General features: G+C 37.4%; 1 protein-coding gene and 1 non-coding gene across 2 annotated transcripts; both read left to right on the top strand.

Annotated features, from left to right (window-relative positions):
- Nucleotides 1–2,359: 2,359 nt before the first annotated feature.
- Nucleotides 2,360–7,041, top strand: LOC111888092 (actin-related protein 9). The gene is made up of 18 exons (XM_023884200.3): nucleotides 2,360–2,479; nucleotides 2,598–2,670; nucleotides 2,959–3,077; nucleotides 3,179–3,238; nucleotides 3,305–3,370; nucleotides 3,464–3,751; nucleotides 3,854–3,974; nucleotides 4,089–4,153; nucleotides 4,239–4,328; nucleotides 4,453–4,503; nucleotides 4,782–4,913; nucleotides 5,222–5,311; nucleotides 5,781–5,851; nucleotides 5,935–6,154; nucleotides 6,272–6,321; nucleotides 6,403–6,448; nucleotides 6,546–6,596; nucleotides 6,825–7,041. Exons 1-18 carry the CDS (start codon nucleotides 2,477–2,479, stop codon nucleotides 6,966–6,968), a joined length of 1,740 nt encoding a protein of 579 aa, XP_023739968.1. The 5' UTR covers nucleotides 2,360–2,476; the 3' UTR covers nucleotides 6,969–7,041.
- Nucleotides 7,042–7,283: 242 nt separating this feature from the next.
- LOC111888103 (U11 spliceosomal RNA) lies at nucleotides 7,284–7,411 on the top strand. The gene has a single exon (XR_002849059.1). It is a non-coding gene; the product is annotated as a U11 spliceosomal RNA (small nuclear RNA).
- Nucleotides 7,412–21,919: the final 14,508 nt, after the last annotated feature.

Genomic DNA, 21,919 nt, shown 5'->3' with positions numbered 1-21,919 from the left:
AAATAGGAGTTTACTTTATATTATTTTAACGTAAAACCATTACCTTCCATGGTCTATATAAAAGACGCATGAGGCTTGAATTTGGAACAAGAAAAACACTATCTTCTTCTTCCTTTCTTCTCACCAAAACCGTAAGTAGCATGGAGCTACTTCTCTTGTTTTTCTTTTGTAGATCATTCAAGTCTTTGGTGGTTCAAAGTGCTTCTCCTTTAGTGCTTATTTGAGTTAAGCACTTAAAGGCTTAAAAAGTACTTTATACAAGGAGGAACAAGCATTCCAAGTGCCTTAATCTTGATGGTGGATACTTGTAGAGAAGATCATGTTCTTTGATCTTTACATCTTCATCAACACCCAAAAAGCAAGTGGGTTCAAAAGCTTCAAAGGTTATGTCTAAAACATCCCATGGTTGTTTTTATTTCATTCTAACCTCTATAAATAGATCCATGATGGTCTGGTTTGTTATGAACTAAAAATAAACTTGTTTTTTTAAAGTCTTCGTTGCCGGTTTGTGTGAAAAACAAACTTATATTTCGTATCAAAAACCAACACGTTGGGTGTACCTGGTAGTACCTTGAGCGTACCAGGCTGGAGCCTCGTAATTAGGAAGGGATTTACTACGTTCAACATAGTGTCTGAGTATGCTAGGCGTACTCATTTTGTGTTGACATCCTTTGACTTTTTGACTTTTTGAATTTGACCTAAAGGCATATTGGGTAATTTATATAGTAGTTGAGATTTAGGTTCCTGTTAATTTTACTGGTAACCAGTAAAGATGGCTTTTGGAGCAGTGATTGGTGTAACTATTCTTTTCAAACTATGAGGTGAGTCTCCTTATTGTACTTGTGGATCGAAGGCACCAATACCGACCCACTGGATTATGTTGTAGGATAGTAGTGGTCTTCGTGACACTTACTGATATGCTTGTATGTGCTTGATGTCTTTGTGACTCTTACTAGTATGATCATATGCTTAGCTATAGGGGTGAATAGACTCGTACCGTTTGAAAGATACTGAAGAGTTGGAAGGGACTCAACAAGTCGGAAGGGACTCAGCAAATCGGAAGGGACTCAGCAAATCGGAAGGGACTCAGAAATTCGGAAGGGACTCATGGGTGAAATAGACTCGTTACATGTTTTAGTATGATATGTATGTATGGTATGTGGTACTTTGGGAACTCACTAAGCTTTGTGATTACAGTTTATGTTTATGGTTTTAGGTATTTCCATTTCCAAAAGGAAGGGTTCGACTTAATCGTACTGCATCCTCTGGAGTTTTATTCTGCGCTGAATGTTTACAAATTACTCTGATGTTTTGATAATACTTTGACTCTAATCGTCTTTTGGAACAATGAATTAATGACTTTAACTTATTTAAAATGAATTTTTTACTCGGTATTTTTGGGACGTTACATTTATACTAAGACCTCCTGCTAGTCCGTACGTAGGACAAGGCCGTCAGGTCCGACAGGATCCAATGCCTTGATTGGTTAATCGTGCTCCTCGTTGTGCCATAACCAGCGATTGGTTTAGGTGGTAATTCTCTAAGCATACTCCTTGTTGTTTGGAGTCGTTAGGTTTGTCGCGGGGTGGAAGGCGCCCGCTGCAAGGTTGGTCCTTTTGTGCGGACGCCCGACTTTGAAGGGATGTCCGCGAGCGCGAGACTTCGTCAGGGCAGCTACGCTGGGAGTAGCTTGGTCTAGCAGTTTGCCTTGAAGAACCTTTAGCGCGGTTGAGTACAACTCCTGGCCCATGCTAAGGGACATGTTATCAGGGTGCAGAACGAGTTTTCAAATCTAAATTTAAGACAAGTTTGATTGAACTTGTGAACGATTAATGAAGTTTTTCTTGTGCATTAGGGTAAGGCACAAGTCAGGACACATACAATATTTAGATGATGACATAGGAGATGTGTTATGTAACAAATTTAATTGTAAGTTCTAATGTCCGATGATGGATTTTCAACGAAGATCCAAACAGTTTTCTAATTAGGTGTTTTGACAAAGTTGTAAGAGTGGAACAAAAAATCATTGTTGTAAGAATGAAACAAAATCATTGGTTTTTTGATGAATGTCCAAACAGATTTCAAAACAGTCAATACCGATTTTAAATTATTGAAAAGACAACCTTTCATTATACTTATCAAACCCGACTCATAAAAATGATCAATCATGTCCTACTCATCAATGAAAGAAAGACTTTATGATATATATGTAACAAACATCTATTTTAGTTTTTAAAACCATTTTAATCAAATAAAAATCTACTATTTTAGATTACAATGGGAAGTTAAAAAGAAAAGAAAAAAAAAACCTTCACCAGAATATTTATTTAGTTTAAATATTTTATATAGTTTGTCACCATGTTAACCAGATGGAGGTTCAACGATTCGGAAGAACTTCCTATAACATTCCCTTTACTAACCCAGATTGCTACTGATAAGAACAAGCGGCACTGGTATACTCTAATTGCAGTCCTCCATGGTAAAAGGAAGAACACGCCCTTTTCTATCATCTTTTTCTTCTTCTTCTTCTTCTTCTTCTTCTTCGTTACTCATTATCTGTTCCAATTCTTAAATTTTCAATTTCAATTCCTATGCAGGATTACTCCAAATCAGTAATCCCTTCACACCTCCTCGCCGACCGTGGCTCTAATCTAGTTGTCATCAATCCAGGTAATTACCTTTCTAAACCCTAATCTGTACGTATTTCCGTAAGATTTTTATGATTTTTTCTGTAATCATCAACACTGATACTTTCTATTAATCTATTCACTCTTGGCACTTGTCCAAAGCGGTTCAACTTTCTCGCCCAAACTAAAATTTGACTCCAATCCCGCTATTGATTTATGCCCAATTCATCAATGGAAGGGATTTTCTTTCGTCTTTGAAAAAACTTCATTATAACACTTTAGTTTCTCATCTTCTACCCAAAATATACGAAAATTTTGCTTTTTATTCTAGGGTCTGGAAATGTACGAATTGGATTAGCTCAACAGGATGCCCCATTCAGTATTCCTCATTGCATTGCTCGTCGTACTACAGGATCTAATCAATCACCCAGAAGAAACGTGCAAGATCAGGTTAGATTTTGTACTCCTAGGGTTCTTAAACTTAATACCTATATTCTATTATCCATCATTGTCTTTCCAGTTAATTTCTTGTGATGTGATGAACTTACCAGATGCTTAATTCTCAAGTTACAACATCCCAACATGCAGAGAGGGAGAAAGCCTATGACATTGTAAGTTTTTTTTATTCATTTATAAATCTATGTTCATGTTTTTTGAAGATGTTTCTCTTGTTGTAGATAGCATCCTTATTAAAGATACCATTTCTTGATGAAGAAGTAGTAAACAACTCTTACTCACGAAAGGTAACACTTCCTTACTATTTGATAAGATTCTACACATTATTATCAATATAATCAATCTAATTTTTTTTTATTATATATTTTTATTATCTTTAGACTGGTCGTGTTGATGTATTATCTCAACAAAACAGTAAGAAAGAGAGTGCCTTGACATGGACTGATGTATCCCAGAAAATTACCGATTTGCCCTTGCCAGAAAGTTCATTAGAGAAGAATGAGCTTCTAGAAGGTGAGAAGCAGGAGCCACAATCAAGTGAGTGCAGGTACAGGGAGTTTGTGTGTGGTGAAGAAGCTATGAGAATATCTCCTGCTGAACCTTATTGCTTAAGGCGTCCTATACGTAGAGGACATTTTAATATTTCTCAACATTACTCCATGCAACAGGTACTCAGAAGGGTATTTTGGTCATTTAGTAAAAAAAAGATTTGGAATTTTTAGTTTTTGTTAATTTCCATCTGTTTTTTTTAAAAAAAATTTGTTTTATAGGTAGTTGAAGACATAGAAGCTATTTGGGATTGGATATTGATTGAAAAACTACATATTCCTCAAAGTGAAAGAAACATGTATTGTGCTCTTATTGTAGTACCTGAAACATTTGACAATCGAGGTAATCATGTTTTTAATCTTTTATATTTTCTTTTTATTGATTTATGATTATGATTTAAAGTTTTAAACAACAAAAACTACAATTTAACTCTTATTTTGGTTTATATTTTTTCAGAAATCAAGGAAATATTATCTATTGTATTACGAGACTTGCGATTCAGCTCAGCTGTAGTCCACCAGGTAATTTTTTATTTTTTTTATTTTTTAGTTTTTGTTAAAAACTTAAAAAATAATACCAATTTTTTTTTTTAACTTATTAATTCAGGAAGGTCTTGCTGCAGTGTTTGGAAATGGATTATCAACAGCATGTGTTGTGAATATTGGTGCTCAGGTCACATCAATTATTTGTGTTGAGGTGCAAAAAATTTTAATTTTAATTTTTTTTTTGTTAATTAAAATTTTATTCTGTAGAATTTAATAATTTCCAAGTTTTATACAACATAATCATGAATTTCAATTTTATTTATTGTTGTTGTTAGGATGGAGTTGCTCTCCCTCATACACAGATCACATTACGTTTTGGTGGAGAGGTTTAAATTCCCTTTTCAGATATAATTAATTTATTACAAAAACAGTCCCTGTGGTTTTATGATATGTACCATGTTTAGTCTAAAAACAAAAACTTTTTCAGTTTTGGTCCTTATTTCAATGTTTCATATATTGTTAAACTAATTACTCAAATGTTATTTTTTTAAATGACCATTTTGCCTTGGACCAAATCTGAAAAAAAAAAAAAAGTATACCACAGGGACCAAATCTGTAATTTATTCAAATGTGAGTGGCTTAAGTGTAAATATAACCTTTTCAGGATGTATCAAGATGTCTTTTGTGGACTCAGAGGCATCATCAAACATGGCCACCAGTTCGCACAGATCCTCTTACAAAGCCGATAGATTTATTAATGCTGAACAGACTCAAAGAATCTTATTGCCAAATATATGTGAGAGATCATTTAAAATAAGAGAAATTAAATTGCTTCCTACTTTTTATGCCTACAAATGTTCCTACCCAATAAAATTACGACAAGTGTCATCATTCCATATTTTTCTAACTAACCCGTTAAGGCTATATTAGGAATATATCAAATAAAATTAAATTGAATGGTGATTTGTCATAATCTTAGTGGGTAGGAATAAATGTAGGAATAAAAGGTAAGAGGTAATTTAATTTCTCTTAAAATAAATAATTATTTAAAAGAATTAATAATAGTTCAGTTTCTAATTTTATAAAACGGTGAAAATTACAAAGGAGGGGGAGGTTGAAGCTGTTGGGGTGGTTCATTCATATGAAGACGGCTTGCCACCTGGATCTCATAAAACAAGGCTCACCGCTCTTAATGTACGGAACCTTTTTTTTTTTTATCTGTTTGTTGTACTGTGTTTGACATGCATTGGACTCTGACTGATACTGATGTCAACGAGACAAAATTACAAATTTTTTGTCTCGTCCAGAAAGGTGGGACATGGACTCGCTCTCGATCTTTCGTCTGTGCAAAAGACGTAATCGCCCTTCTCATCCTCACCGTCGAGAATAGCCCTAGAAAGCCTTCTAGGGCTAGTTTTAACGAGGACGAAGAGGGCATTCACGTCTTTTGTACAAACGAGAGATCAGAGCGAGTCCATTTCCTATCTTTTTGGATGAGACAAAAAGTTGTAATTTTGTCTGATTGACATCAATATCAGTTCTAGTCCAATGCATGCCAAACACAATATAAGTCTCTGTTCTGTATTACTGTAAACGATAAAGTTAGTTATTATTTATTTATTTATTTATTTATTAATTATGTATAATAATATAATAATAATAGGTGGCGCCAATGGGACTTTTCTATCCAACACTTTTGGTTCCAGATGTTTATCCACCTCCACCTCGTTCATGGTGAGTGTTAACTTTGTATCCATTTTGTAGTGAAAAAATGATTTGATTTAATATTATTATTTATTTTTGTTGTTGTTGTGTAGGTTTAAAGATTATGAGGATATGTTAGAGGACACGTGGCATATCTCAGATGGATCATATCCAGGTGTGAATAATCCGTTACAGATGTGGGATAATTATCCGTATTCATCAAACCAACAGAAAAAAGAAGATAATATTGGGCTTGCAGAAGCAATTTCAAAGAGTATTCTTTCAACAGGGCGTATAGATCTTCAAAGAAAGTTGTTTTGTAGCATGCAATTAGTGAGTTCTATTCCTAATTGTAATTTTGGAGCAATTTTGTATGTTAATTTAATGAGCTTAGAAAAAAAAAATTGTATTTTTAAATTTTAACCAATGAGATGTTTTTTAATATTGTAGATTGGTGGAGTGGCTTTGACAACTGGTCTTATTTCTGCTGTAGAGGAGAGGTTTGGAGTTATTACTTTCTATTTTCAAAACTTCAATTACTTTACTAGATTAAAAATATAAGAGATGTATTTATTTTGCAGAGTTTTACATGCGATTCCCTCAAATGAAGCAATTGATACCGTTGAGGTTATTATTATTATTATTTTTTAATTCTAATAGAGAAAATTAGCCAAAAGGTTTTACATTTATTTTTTCTTATGCAAAATTTGTGTTTCTTGAATAGGTCCTACAATCAAGAACCAATCCGTCCTTTGTTGCATGGCGAGGCGGAGCTGTAAGTCAAAACTCCACCTTTCTATTTTCGATGATGAGGGTATTTATGTCTTTTTCACCGACAAGAGATTGAAAACAAGTCCACATCCCGTTTCTTTTAATGGGACAAAAAGTTACTAGTTTTGTCCTATTACTATCGGTCTGTGTCCACTGTCCTAGTCCAATGCATATCAAACACAGTACAAAGGTCATCATGTTCTGTATAAATGCTTACACTTATTTTATGTAGATATTGGGGGTGATCGATTTCGTTCGAGATGCTTGGATACATCGAGAAGATTGGATTCAAAATGGGATTCATATAGGCGGAGTCAGAAAATACAAAGATTCTTATTATCTACAAGCACAACCAATGTGTTACATTAATTCCTAGAATTTGAAACGTGTTTGTGTTATTACTTATTAACCTCTTCATTTTATTATATACTAATTTCATATTACAATGAGGATTTTGTTATTCAAGTTTCATATTCCTAAATCCTAACTAGTAAAATCCTAAAATCACTATCAAATTTCGTATATAAAAATGTTTTCTTTTGGATGTTTGTCTCACATCGACTAGAAGGTTATAATTTTCTATGTTTGATAGTTTGTATTTTTGGGGTGAATGTCCCACATCGAGTGGAAGATGAAAGTTTGGTAGGTGGAGGAGAGTATAAGAAGGAGGGAAGGTGTAACTTTTAAAAACTAAAAGGGTCGGTTGGCTAAATATGCCACGCTTACCTATTAATGGTGAGTGCCGTATGGATATCAAGACATATGGCCGACATAATTTGTGGAAACTCATAGGGTTGGCTCCCTTTGGCCGACCCTCCATATTTTATGTGAAATCATTTTTTCTTATTTTGTAAAATATATAATAAAATCATAATATTAATTTCGTTCGTAAGGTACACAAATTGTGACTACAATATGTGACGCCACGTTAACTTTTTTTTTTTTTTTAGTTATTTTTTTCTTACGTTGATTTAAGATTAGATATAATATTAAATGCAAAGAAAATCAACAAAATAACCGATTCGTAACATAAAAAGAAGCATTTTATCCTCTCTAAGTAACATACAAATAAACATTCTTGTTACATTCTAAAACCATAACAAGACCACTATTTTTGAAGGCCATCAAGGGGACCTACGTTCTTAAACGGGTCAGATTCACCTTTTAGTCTACTAGGTGCATCCATATAGAAGTCTCAGGTGCATCCCACTTTAGTCTACTAGGCGATGTGGATACTTTTGGATAGATATATTTATGCACGATTTAATAGTCGTTTTCAAAAAACCAAACATACGTGTTAACTTCATATAATCATAAGCCAACCTCCTCCCACCAATCTCAAACTTGCTCCTTCAGACATCCAGTAGCAAACCTCACCTTTGACCCCTTGGGGCAGAAGCTCGTCATCTGGACACACTCAATGTCAGCTATCCAATGCCTGGCTGCAATGAGGTGCTTCACCCCATAGGAATCTGGTGCCCCACATCCCTTAAAATCCTTGAAGGAGAGAATGCGGGCCCCAGACTGGCTAGTAGCCAGATCGGCCCTAAAGATTCAAAGGCAATCCTCCATTAGCTCAATGATACCCTTCTTGATCGACCCAAACATCATCGAGGTCACATCAAGGATGACTCTAGTAACCACAGATGCAATGAACTCGCGTAGCCTCTCATCAATCGGTTCGGTGCTCATGCCCGAACCAAATCCCGATCCTGAACCCTTTGCCCCATGACGTGTCACCATCATACTGAAACATAACCACATAAACAATTAGCAAATACACGAGAAATTTCACACTCTCAAGTTCCCTAGATTCATCATGGTCTTCCTAGTCTTTGGGTATAAATCTTGTGCTTTTAGTAGTACGGACCTAATACTACCTTCCACACCTATTTATACCCTCCTCAAGGACTACCCCGACTCCTCCAAGCCACTCTTCGTAACTAGTACATTCCTCATACTATAAGGCATCCTACACACCAATGCATATCTAAAGGTTTTCCTAGGACTCCCTTCCCTACCCCTCTCTGCTATCAGCTTGTAGAATGAACTTCCATTGATACCACCTAACTACTACATAAACACAGTTACGTACTACCGGTACTAGATAATTTTTTGAATGACAGTCCCCAAACTACAACGATTAGACTCAAACAAGAGCTGCGCAATATAGTTACACCTATCCTTCTAAAATTATCCAATCACAATAATATGTAACTTAACGCATTCATCCACCAGTTAGTTAGTACCAATAGTATTACCTGAAGCTCAAAGCATGAAACATTCGAGCATCAGGCAATTCAACTCAAAACATAACCTATACAGGCCATCCTATCAAGTAATTGATCTGATACCAGCATACGAATCTATAAGCTCATACAAATAGGCACGTAAAGGCATCTCATCTATCATTTTATCATGCAATTCTGAGCAGATCCTTAGCCTCTAATCTAGCATGCAGTTCTCATTTCTTAGCATAAAACATATAACATGTATGAGTATTTTGGAAAGACTTACTTGAGCTGGCTGATTGCACGGATCACACCCATTTTTCTTTTATTAAAATCCTTTGATTAAAAATGTTTCTTTTTATGGAAAAATATACCAAACCCTCTATTTGACTCCAGGTACACCTGAGAGTATGCCCAAATCCCTCAAACCAAGACTCTGATACCAAATTGTAACATCCCAAATATACAAATAATTTTTTTTTTAAATTCATTCAAACAGAAGATACTCATATCGAAACAGTCAGAAGTGTATCTCATAGCAACACATTATCAGAGTACAAATTCCCAAACCCTCAAAATGTGGAAAACATAGGGTGATGAAGTGCGATAATGTCAGGTCATTCTCCTTCGAACTAGAAGTACCTGAAACATAAACTGAAAACCATAAGCACAAATCCCCCCCCCCCCCCCTCCAAAAAAAAAAAGAAAAAAACCATACCATATAATCACACATTCAAGCATATCTGGGTGCTTGCAATCCCCTTCGGTCTATTTCAACCGAATACAATCAAACATATCTGGGTGTTTGCAGTCCCCTTCGGCCTATTTCAACTGGATACATTCAAGCATATCTGGGTGCCTGAAATCCCATTCGATCTATTTTAACCGGATACAGTCATATGGGTACTTGCAATCCCCTTCGGTTTCAATCGGATACCGGTTGTATTTTACCCCTACCGATACCACATAATCTCATAACAAAAGAATCACAAAGATATCAAACAATTACAAGCATAACAAACAATTATCACGAAGACAATCATCATACTACAAACATAACTTAGTGGGCCGACATTGGTGCCCTCGACCCAAATGAAGGAAACTCACCTCTCGATTGATAATCAACTACTGCTGCTCACACTATCAGCTACATCGGTGCTACTCCACCCTAGATAATCATGCAAGACAAACCTTAAGTCTACCCTCCAAAACCAAGAGTTAAAGTCAACTCTGATCAAAAGTCAATGTCTAGGGTTAAATGTCAACTTTCCCCTTAGTCCACTCTCACATCGTGACCACTAAGGCTCACGTCGTGAGGATGGACTCGACCTGGACCTACTCAACGAGTCAACTCATTTTCACTTATCCAACAGGATCCTCAGATCGAGACAACCATCTTGTTCACGTCGTGAGATTCTATTTTTTACGTCGTGAGATTGGTTCTGACTAACGTTGAGCATTAAGTTCTTAATCCTTTAAGACATACCTTGGGACTTTCCAAAACACCTTCCTTGACCCTAAGGACCATAAAAATCGTAGCTTTTCAGTCATGCATGTCCAATGGATGACTTAGACACTAACTAGGTTAAAAGAAATGTATTAAGATCAAGACTCAAGCTTGAAGTCCAAAACCCGCACTAAAACTCATATCCAAGGGCTCACATATAGAAGATGTCTTAATAATCCATAAAGTTGCCAACTTTATGGATCTCATGCATGCTAAACAACCCAACCATGCAAAGAAAGGTTCCAAAGCTTAGATCTAGCATACTTAAGGCAAAAAGATAAGAGCTTCATGACTTACAAATGTTCAAAAGCTCAGCAAATCCAAGTGGTATAAGCTAGATTGCCAAAATGAAACACCACAAGAGCCTTCTTCTACTTCAAAGAACCAAAAACCTCCAAGTAAGCTCTTTAATATCACCAATAATGGCCAAAGGTCTCAATGAGGTCGAATTTAAGGTTTTCAGGGGGCTAGAGAGTGAAAGGGGCTGAGGATGGGCGGCCTAAGCCCTCTAATTCCTTTAAATACTCAAAAATTAGGGTTTTGGGTCATCAGGTCTGGCTCACATCGAGAGACCTTATGGCTCACGTCGTGAGGTTTGAAAATGTGGGTCAAATAGTCAATGGTCACTCTCACGCCGTGACCACTATGGCTTACATCGTGAGCCCCCTTAAAAATGCAATTAATTGAGAATTTAAGTACCTTAAGGTTTCAAATGTTACATTCATATTCTTATTCTCTACAAATATCACGCTGAAAATTGAAAACGATGCATTGAAAACGAAATCAACCTCAAACGGATAAAAATCGGTAATCGATTCCTCAAATTTAGTCATTATCCTATATCAGTCAGGTAAATTGTTTCTCAAATTTTGATTATTTAGGGTTTGAAGGTTTGATTTTGACTTTAGATTGGACTGCCAAATGGAAAATGAGGTTATTATGGGGCATGGCATTGGGTGGAGAATCATTGTTTCCTCTCATCTGATTTATGAACCCTAATCCTCTAGTAAGCACTAGGTTTCATGCTTTTCCTCACCACTAAAATTAATCAAAGGAGCAGAGATCTTGTCATTTCAGTGGTAAAGAAAGAACACAATTTATTAGCTATAATGCTAATTGCTTGAACTTAGACAATGACCGTTTGTACTATAATCTTGAGGTTTTTAACTATGAATAGATGCAAATCATAAAACCTCATTTGCTGTTTATAACTTCAATTGATTACAAGTTAAGAAGAAATCAACAAGAATGACTATAAATGGTTTCTTATTACTGTGTATGCAAACGGGAGATAACTTAGAGAAAACAAAAAAGCCTACAACTCAAAACTTTGAATGAAAACAATTGCTGTATGTCTTAATCATCTAAAATAACCAAAAGTCAAGATACTTTATAGTATTTACTTAATATGAGTTCAAACTTATCCCTTATTTATACACTAACCTTCCGAAAATAACGTGTCGCTAAAAATCCCTACATTTTGGATTACTCATACGAGTATTATGGATTTTTGGGAAATTTAAGCATCTAATAATTACTAGGCTTAATATATTTTCAGTGAATATGTGAATTAGCTAATGTCACCCACTTCAATACAAGAATTTTATATTATTTTTTATCCGGAATAACATCGTACTTGTATTTATTTATGGATAATAGCAATGTACTTACATTTGTGATATATAATGCCAATATATATGTATGTTGCTATTATGGGTATAAAGTATTGATTGCAAATTTCTTTTATCCCGGTCATAATTTTTGTCTACTTAATAAGGAAGTTGCTGACATGGTGCACATTTGATGATGAACTAATAAATCGAATTAATTAGGAAAAAGTATGAGAAAGGGAAAAAGAAAGGTAAAGATGTTGAACAGGGACATTTAATATTTAATATTGTTTAGTAAACCTTTTGTATTGCTTATTTCGTTAGATTAAAATTTTTTGGAGATGTTTATACCCTTTAATATTGATAAATTGTAAGTGTTGATTTCAATTGGAATTTTTTTGGAGATGTTTATATATTTTTATATATGATGTATAGATAGGAAATTTTGGAGATGTTTATTTAAAACTTACAGATTTATTTTCAAGTCAATACTAAGATTTAATTATTAATAAAAACAAAATATTTAATTAAGTATTTTTATTTAATTTGATTAAATGATATATATTTTAAATTATAAGCGATATAATAATCTAATTTAAAATTTAAATTTCTTTTATATATAAGACTTTCACAATAAATGACGTTAAGATTTTAAATACTAGATTTTAAACTTTATATATATATATATATATATATATATATATATATATATATATATATATATATATATATATATATATATATATATATATATATTTATTTATTGAAGCTCCCTTATGAACAGTTCTTCGTTGTGATTGATTGATTTTTTTTGTTTTTTATTTTAGGATTTATGTCATTTTTGGTCACTTTAGTTTTGGTTTTGTTCTCATTTGGTCACTTAACTCTTTTTAAGTTTTAAAAGGTCATCGAACTTTTGACTTTGTACTCATTTAGTCACTTAATTTTTGTTTTGTCACATTTAGTCACCTAATTTTTAAAATTGTGCTCATTTAGTCACTAAACTTTTAATTTTTTTTAAAAGTTTAGTGACTAAATGAGCATAATTTTAAAAGTTAGGTGACTAAATGAGCACAAATCTAAAAGTTAGGTGACTAAATGTGACCAAACCAAAAGTTAAGTGACTAAATGAGCACAAAATCAAAAGTTTGATGACCTTTTAAAACTTAAAAATAGTTAAGTGACCAAATTAATACAAAACCAAAAGTTAAGTGACCAAAAATGACCTAAACCCTTTATTTTAATTTTTTTACTTTGCTGCTGGCAAACTACGAGTTATATCCTTACACAACCCACCGACCCATTTACTACCCCACCGCCTGTCAGTTTCTCGACCTTACCCCCACCGCCTCCCATCTTCTCGATTGTTACCAAACAACTTTCTACATCCTTCCACCGTTCTACTCCGTTTCTCCAATTTACATCTTGTCTACCTCAAATATTTCGATGGTCAGCTTCCTTCATTTGTGATATGGCGGAAGCAGATGGGGATTTGTGCTGCTTTAGTTTGTCCACATTACTTTAAAGATTTCACACTTTACTCCCTACAACGTCTCTTACATCAAATCACCCGTTACACCTCATTCGTCAATTCATCGGTTTTCTTCCTCGTTGCCTAGGGTTCTGCTGTATCGATGCTTTCTCACGACGTTCCTTCGACACATGATTTGTGTCCACGAATTTATCCTTTTCTTCTTCAATTCTCATTCAGCAACTCTATCACCTTGATGGGAGGTAGAGGCGAATTATATTCTCTATCTATCATCTCCTCTCTCTCGATCAAACGCCATTAGCTACCACCAGATGACGTTCTTTTCTTGCATACCCCTCATCGAAAACGAAGCAGGTTGCATATATCGATTTGTGATTTCTAAGTAATCGAATATGCGTCTTTCGCTCTCCGATCAAATGTTTATGTGCTTCACTTCGATTTCTGATCGATTTGTGATTTCTGTTCATATGCTTCAGAAGAAAAAGAAACAGCGCAACCTCCATTCTTCTTTTGTCGCCTCCGCAAGTGATTCCTTATTCCTCGCACGTCGATTGCTTGCCACCGGCATCCATCGTAGGATACAGTCGCACCCACAGCACCGACGACTGTCAGACTCACACACATCATAGATATGATTCAAGTACGATTTTCTTCATCTTTTCCTGCTTTCAGTTCAACTGTATTTTGCTTCTCTCCATTTTCCTTTTTCCTATGATTTCAGTTCAAATCGAAATCATATGTGTTTATTCCATTTTCCAATTTCCATTCCATTCGCTCTCGATTTTTCTTTTTTTTTCCCTGATGTCGGTTGACATTTCCTGCCATCACTGCAATGGTCTGTAAGTGTATTTGTTCAATTGTTATCTGATGGTCATAATTGTTCAATTGCTACCTAATTGCTACTGTTCATAACAAGAAATACACATTGTGTTCACAACAAAAACATACATATTGTTTTGAATGATAAAAGGAAGTCCTTTGTGGTAACACATCAAGATGTTTTATCAGTTTTGTGTTTTGATCCGTAGGTACTTGAATTTTGTAAATTATTAATTATGTGTTGTTGAGTTATAACTAACTTTAAAATTTTGGTATATTTTTTAATTAATAATTTATTTGGTATATTTTTTAATTAATAATTTATTAAAAATAATTGATTAATAATTATTAATTTTTACAATGAAAATTTAATTAATTTTGTAACCATGGTTCCTATATATTAGAGTAAATTACATGAATGGTCTCTATGGTTTGGGGTAATTTGCACGTTTGGTGCCTAACTTATTTTTTTAGCTCGGAATGTCCCTATTGTTTGTTTTTGGTACGCGTTTGGTCCATGTCTTACTAAAAAAACTATTTGACCTTTGATTTTTTAATTTATTTAAATAAACACACCCTAACCCCACTTCCACCTCACCTCATCTTACCTTACCTATCCCACCTTATTTAAATAAATTAAAAAATCAAGGGCAAAATAGTCTTTTTAGGTAAGACAGTGTAACATCCCGGAATAGCAAGAGTAGAGTTGAAGGACTAAAAGTGTAAATTTTGAAGGGCAACTCGGCGAGTCCATGGATGGACTCGGCGAGTAGGGTCGCGACTTTGGCCACGAGTCAAGTGGCCTACTCGGCGAGTCCAAAGAAGGACTCGGCGAGTAGGTGCTGAGTGGAGAAAACCCTAAATCCGGGGAATGAGCCCTATTTAAAGAACATTATATCCTCTCCCCAACCTCTTTGATTCCCCTTGAAGTCCAGAAACCCTAGAAAGCGTGATTGAAGAAGATTGGAGTGTATTTGGAGCTTGGGGAGGTGTTTGTTGAAGAAATCTTGAAGGAGAAGAGGCTTGGATCAAAGGGCTTTGCTTGGATTCGAGTTTAATTGCAGTTGGGGCATTCTTTTGAGGTAATATCTCGTTCTTGGGCTATCAATCATATGGATTCTTCATTTTGGGGTTTGTGGGGAGTATATCTTGGTATGTTTTAGAGTTTGGAGGTTAGATCTGAGGTTGCTACCTCAGATCTGGAATATTGAAGGCCTAGAGTGCATTAAAGTTCCTGTGTTTGAGTGCTTAGTGAAGCCATCATGTCCCAAACCCTAGCTCTAAAGTGAATAAGGCCTAGATCTCTTTGGATTCACGTAAAGTTTGCCACTTTACGTGATGGATGGATTCTAGGAGGCTAGATCTATGTTTTGGATCAATTGCATGGCCTGGAATGCTTCTGAATGGATTCAGACCGGTGGTACTCGACGAGTTGCTTGAAGATGATCTGGAACTCGACGAGTTGGAAGAACAACTCGGCGAGTCGGATGAAGATGGCCTGGGACTCGGCGAGTTGTATGAACAACTCGGCGAGTAGGTTGATGATAGCCTTAGACTCGACAAGTCTGTTCTTGGACTCGGCGAGTCTTGTCGAAGAGTCCCGATATTCTCTGGTTGAGTCGAGAATCAGTGAGTTAAGGGATGACTCGGTGAGTTGTATGCGAGTGGACTCAGAGTTGTTGGACTCGACGAGTCTCGGGTGACTCGACGAGTTAGGTCGCGGATTGAGTGAAGTTTTGAGTATGGGAACTCGGCGAGTCATAGGGTTGACTCGGCGAGTAGGGTCAGTCAGAGGTTGACTTTGACCTTGTCTTTGACCTTGTCTTTGACCAAGGGTTGATCAGTGGTTTCCAGGGGTATTTTAGTAATTGTTGTTTATGGTTTTGAGTTCAGTGCATTGGTGGCTGTCCAGTGGTGGAGATCGTATCAGTGATCGGAGCAGCTTGAGTTATCTGTTCAGTCGGCAGTTTCGAGGTGAGTTATCCTCACTATATCGATAGGGTTTATGGCACCAAGGCCAACCCTTTTTATCGGATGGAAATCCGGGTAGTTGTCTGTTGTTATGATATTGCGGGATATGGGCCGGAAGGCATTATGTATGGGCCGGAAGGCATTACATGTTGAGGGCCGGAAGGCATTGCGATGTGGACCGGAAGGTCATGGCCTGGAAAGGCGTATGTGTGCATTTAGTATGTTGACTGATTCGTAGGGTGATGTTATGCTAGTGACCGGCTAGGCTGGTATCTTGGTTAGAGTAATGCTACGTTATGTGATCTGTTGATCGATTGCTGACTGTGAACTGTTATATGATTATATGTTATGTGCATTGATGCTTGGTCTGGAATGTGACCCGGTATACGGGGTCGTTCTATGTTCTGTTATGATATGTATGCTTTTTATGCTGTGGGCCGGAAGGCAATATGTTATGGGCCGGAAGGTAATATGTTATGGGTCGGAAGGCATTGCGTTATAGGCCGAAAGGCGATATGTTTTGGACCGGAAGGTCGTGGCCTGGAAGGGCGTATATGTGGTTGGTATATTGGGGATATCTCACTAAGCTTTAGGGCTTACAGTTGTGGTTTTATGTTTTCAGGTTCTCAGGAGTCTGTGGCAAGGCAAAGGCGTGATCGTACCGTTCCTCGCGTTGGTGTTTTATGAAATGAACCTGGGATATACTCTGTTAAATAATGTATTGAAAACCTTTTTGTAACAACGTTATTAAAATGGGTTGTTTTTGAAAAGTTTTAATTGTTTTAAAATTTTTGTCGTTACAAGTTGGTATCAGAGTCTTGGTTTGAGTGAATTGGAGGAACATTCGTGTGACTCCAGTCTCAAATCGAGGAGAGTTTTCAAAAGAGTAATTAAAAATGGTTTTCAAAAATGAGTAAGGGAGGACGCGGAGGTACGATCAGCCGGAGCCAGTAAGTAACCCCCCAAAATACCATGCATGTTATTTGTTTTTGAGCTTTGATAGAGTAGCATGCTAGAGATAGGCTAGGGATCTTCAGGAATTCATGATAATGTTGCCTGATTTGTGATGCCTATAGCCTAGGGTCCCTTATGGGAGATTCTCTGTGTTCCTCTAGTGGTGAGGGTTGAGCGTTGTAAATTTTGAAGGGCAACTCGGCGAGTCCATGGATGGACTCGGCGAGTAGGGTCGCGACTTTGGCCGCGAGTCAAGTGGCCTACTCGGCGAGTCAAAAGAAGGACTCGGCGAGTAGGTGCTGAGTGGAGAAAACCCTAAATCCGGGGAATGAGCCCTATTTAAAGAACATTATATCCTCTCCCCAACCTCTTTGATTCCCCTTGAAGTCCAGAAACCCTAGAAAGCGTGATTGAAGAAGATTGGAGTGTATTTGGAGCTTGGGGAGGTGTTTGTTGAAGAAATCTTGAAGGAGAAGAGGCTTGGATCAAAGGGCTTTGCTTGGATTCGAGTTTAATTGCAGTTGGGGCATTCTTTTGAGGTAATATCTCGTTCTTGGGCTATCAATCATATGGATTCTTCATTTTGGGGTTTATGGGGAGTATATCTTGGTATGTTTTAGAGTTTGGAGGTTAGATCTGAGGTTGCTACCTCAGATCTGGAATATTGAAGGCCTAGAGTGCATTAAAGTTCCTGTGTTTGAGTGCTTAGTGAAGCCATCATGTCCCAAACCCTAGCTCTAAAGTGAATAAGGCCTAGATCTCTTTGGATTCACGTAAAGTTTGCCACTTTACGTGATGGATGGATTGTAGGAGGCTAGATCTATGTTTTGGATCAATTGCATGGCCTGGAATGCTTCTGAATGGATTCAGACTGGTGGTACTCGGCGAGTCACATGGGTGTACTCGACGAGTTGCTTGAAGATGATCTGGAACTCGACGAGTTGGAAGAACAACTCGGCGAGTCGGATGAAGATGGCCTGGGACTCGGTGAGTTGTATGAACAACTCAACGAGTAGGTTGATGATAGCCTTAGACTCGGCGAGTCTGTTCTTGGACTCGGCGAGTCTTGTCGAAGAGTCCCGATATTCTCTGGTTGAGTCGAGAATCGGTGAGTCAAGGGATGACTCGGTGAGTTGTATGCGAGTGGACTCAGAGTTGTTGGACTCGGCGAGTCTCGGGGTGACTCGACGAGTTAGGTCGCGCATTGAGTGAAGTTCTGAGTATGGGAACTCGGCGAGTCATAGGGTTGACTTGGCGAGTAGGGTCAGTCAGAGGTTGACTTTGACATTGTCTTTGACCAAGGGTTGATCAGTGGTTTCCAGGGGTATTTTAGTAATTGTTGTTTATGGTTTTGAGTTCAGTGCATTGGTGGCTGTCCAGTGGTGGAGATCGTATCAGTGATCGGAGCAGCTTGAGTTATCTGTTCAGTCGGCAGTTTCGAGGTGAGTTATCCTCACTATATCGATAGGGTTTATGGCACCAAGGCCAACCCTTTTTATCGGATGGAAATCCGGGTAGTTGTCTGTTGTTATGATATTGCGGGATATGGGCCGGAAGGCATTATGTATGGGCCGGAAGGCATTACATGTTGAGGGCCGGAAGGCATTGCGATGTGGACCGGAAGGTCATGGCCTGGAAAGGCGTATGTGTGCATTTAGTATGTTGACTGATTCGTAGGGTGATGTTATGCTAGTGACCGGCTAGGCTGGTATCTTGGTTAGAGTAATGCTACGTTATGTGATCTGTTGATCAATTGCTGACTGTGAACTGTTATATGATTATATGTTATGTGCATTGATGCTTGGTCCGGAATGTGACCCGGTATACGGGGTCGTTCTATGTTCTGTTATGATATGTATGCTTTTTATGCTGTGGGCCGGAAGGCAATATGTTATGGGCCGGCAGGCAATATGTTATGGGCCGGAAGGCATTGCATTATGGGCCGAAAGGCGATATGTTTTGGACCGAAGGTCGTGGCCTGGAAGGGCGTATATGTGGTTGGTATATTGGGGGTATCTCACTAAGCTTTCGGGCTTACAGTTGTGGTTTTATGTTTTTAGGTTCTCAGGAGTCTTTGGCAAGGCAAAGGCGTGATCGTACCGTTCCTCGCGTTGGTGTTTTATGAAATGAACCTGGGATATACTCTGTTAAATAATGTATTGAAAACCTTTTTGTAACAACGTTATTAAAATGGGTTGTTTTTGAAAAGTTTTAATTGTTTAAAAATTTTGGTCGTTACAGACAGGGACCAAGCGCGCAACAAAAACAAACTATAGGGATCTTCCGAGTTAAAAAATAAGTTAGAGATCAAACATGCAAATTACCCCAAACAATAGGGACCATTCGTGTAATTTACTCTATATTTTATAATCCAGTATCATAATAATACGGAAAAGGGATAATGATTTGAAAGGGTAACGAACTTTCGGTTTTTGTCATATTTAGTCATTAAACTTTTTTTCGTTATCTATTTGCCATTGAATTATTGAAACTGTTCACATTTTACCCTTATGACCGGCAACAGCCGGTCATAAGGGTAAAATGTGAACAGTTTCAATAATTCAATGACAAATAGATAACGAAAAAAAGTTTTGTGACTAAATGTGACAAAAGTCGAAAGTTCGTTACCCTTTCAAGTCATTATCCATACGGAAAACTAATATGTTTTAAAACATTGATATCGCAAAATGGAATTTTATTTGGGTTTGAGTTTTGAATGCTAGACGGCCATGGACATTTGATTTCCATATAAAATGGGTATGCTCATAAATGTATCTTCGCCTAGTCCATAATAAAAAACAAGCATACATATGCCAAAGCAATCCGAAAAACCACAACTAGATACAAAAATAAAAAAATTAAGAGTGTGTCTAGTTGCGGAAAAATGGACTGTTTTTCGGAAAAAAATTCCAAGAAAAATGAGAATTTTGAAAACGCGTTTTGTACGTCTATTGTTAAAATTTTTTCAATCCGTTTTCTAAAATTACAAAGAAGTTGGAAATTTTTGGAAAACCGATAATCATTGTTTTCCACATTTTATAATTCCAAATTTTTTCTAAAATATAAACACCGATTCCCACCCCTTCCACCTCTATCTACCATCACTTTAACACCCCCAACCACCACATCCCTACCTACATACACTCACTCCGAAGCCCAAGCCCAAGCCTACTCCCACAAACACACACACACACACCACCCCCCACAAACACACACACACACACACACACACCAATCCCCACAAACACACACACACACATACTCACACCCACCCCACCCCCACAAACACACACTTAGCCCCACCCACACCCACACCCCCACAAACATACACACATTGACACCAACCCCCCTCCCCCCAAACTCTCATAAACATACACACCCACCCCCATCCTACCCCACACCCACCTAACATCATCACCACAATCACCGACCTACCATCACCATCATCATCACCACCACCACTACCCCATCACCAGCACCACTACCACCACTGCCACAGTTGCCGCCGCCTACACCACCGTCGCGATCATCGACACCGCCACTGTCCCCACGCCCACCTTACACCGCTACCGTTTTCTAAAAATGAAAACCGATAGAAAAATGCACATCTAAACACGTTTTCTAATTTTCTAAAACTGAAAATGAGGTGATGGTGATGGTAGGTCGGTGATTGTGGTGATGGTGTTAGGTGGGTGTGGGTGTGTGGGGGGGGGGGGGGTGTGGGGTAGGGGTGTGTGTGTGTATGTGTGTGTGTGTGTTTGTGGGTGTGTGTGTATGTGTTTGTGGGGGTTGGTATATGTGTGTATGTTTGTGGGTGTGTGTGTGTGAGTGGGTGTGGCCGTGTGGGGGTGTGTGTTGTGGGTGTAGGTGTGTGTGTTTATGGGGATGGGTGTGTAGGTGTGTGTGTGTGTGGGTGGGTGGGTGTTTGTAGGGGTTTGTGTGTGTGTGTTTGGGGGGGGGGGGGGGGGGGGGGCTTGGGAGTGAGTGTAGGTAGGTAGGGGTGTGGTGGGTTGACGTTATTAAGGTAAGGGTAGGTAGAGGTGGATGCATTGGGAGCGAGTGTTTTTATTTTAGAAAAATTTTGAAATTAGAAAAATATGGAAAACAATGATTATCGGTTTTCCAAAAATTTCCAACTTCTTTGTAATTTTAGAAAATGGAAAATTTTCATTTTTCATGAAAAATTTAGAAAAATAGACGAACTAAACGCGTTTTTAAAATTCTCATTTTCTTGGAAAAATTTTAGGGAAACGGCCCATTTTTCCACAACTAAGCGCACCCTGAAAATCTCAAAAGAATTGCCAGTTCACCTTAGTTAGGGATGTTAATTAGGTTAACCCGATCGGGTTTCTGTTTTAATCATATTGGGTTGGTCAGGTTTTTTCTTAATAAAAATCACTCAAAACCCGACCCTATTAAGCTACCGATTCAGGTTAGTCGGGTTTCGGGTTAAAATGGTCAGGTTCAAATATGAAATAAATTAATGATATGTCATTTTAGCAAATTACTTACATGTATACAAAACTAAAATGTAAAGAGTAAAAGATTCAGTTTTGTGTATCTCTTTCAAAAAAAAAAAAAAGATTCAGTTTGTTTTACATGATGCAACGCATTAACAGAGTGCCTTTGAAGTATGCACATTAGCTTTAGTTTAGACCGCTTGGAGTGGGCAACGGATCACCGCGTTATTCCGACGTGACGTACCAAAAACGACGTTATAACGCCTGAAACACCGCACCCCTC

The sequence above is a fragment of the Lactuca sativa genome, chromosome 3 (genome assembly GCF_002870075.4).
Source record: "Lactuca sativa cultivar Salinas chromosome 3, Lsat_Salinas_v11, whole genome shotgun sequence".
NCBI classification, from domain to species: Eukaryota; Viridiplantae; Streptophyta; class Magnoliopsida; order Asterales; family Asteraceae; genus Lactuca; species Lactuca sativa.
This window is presented reverse-complemented; position numbering and strand designations above follow the sequence as displayed.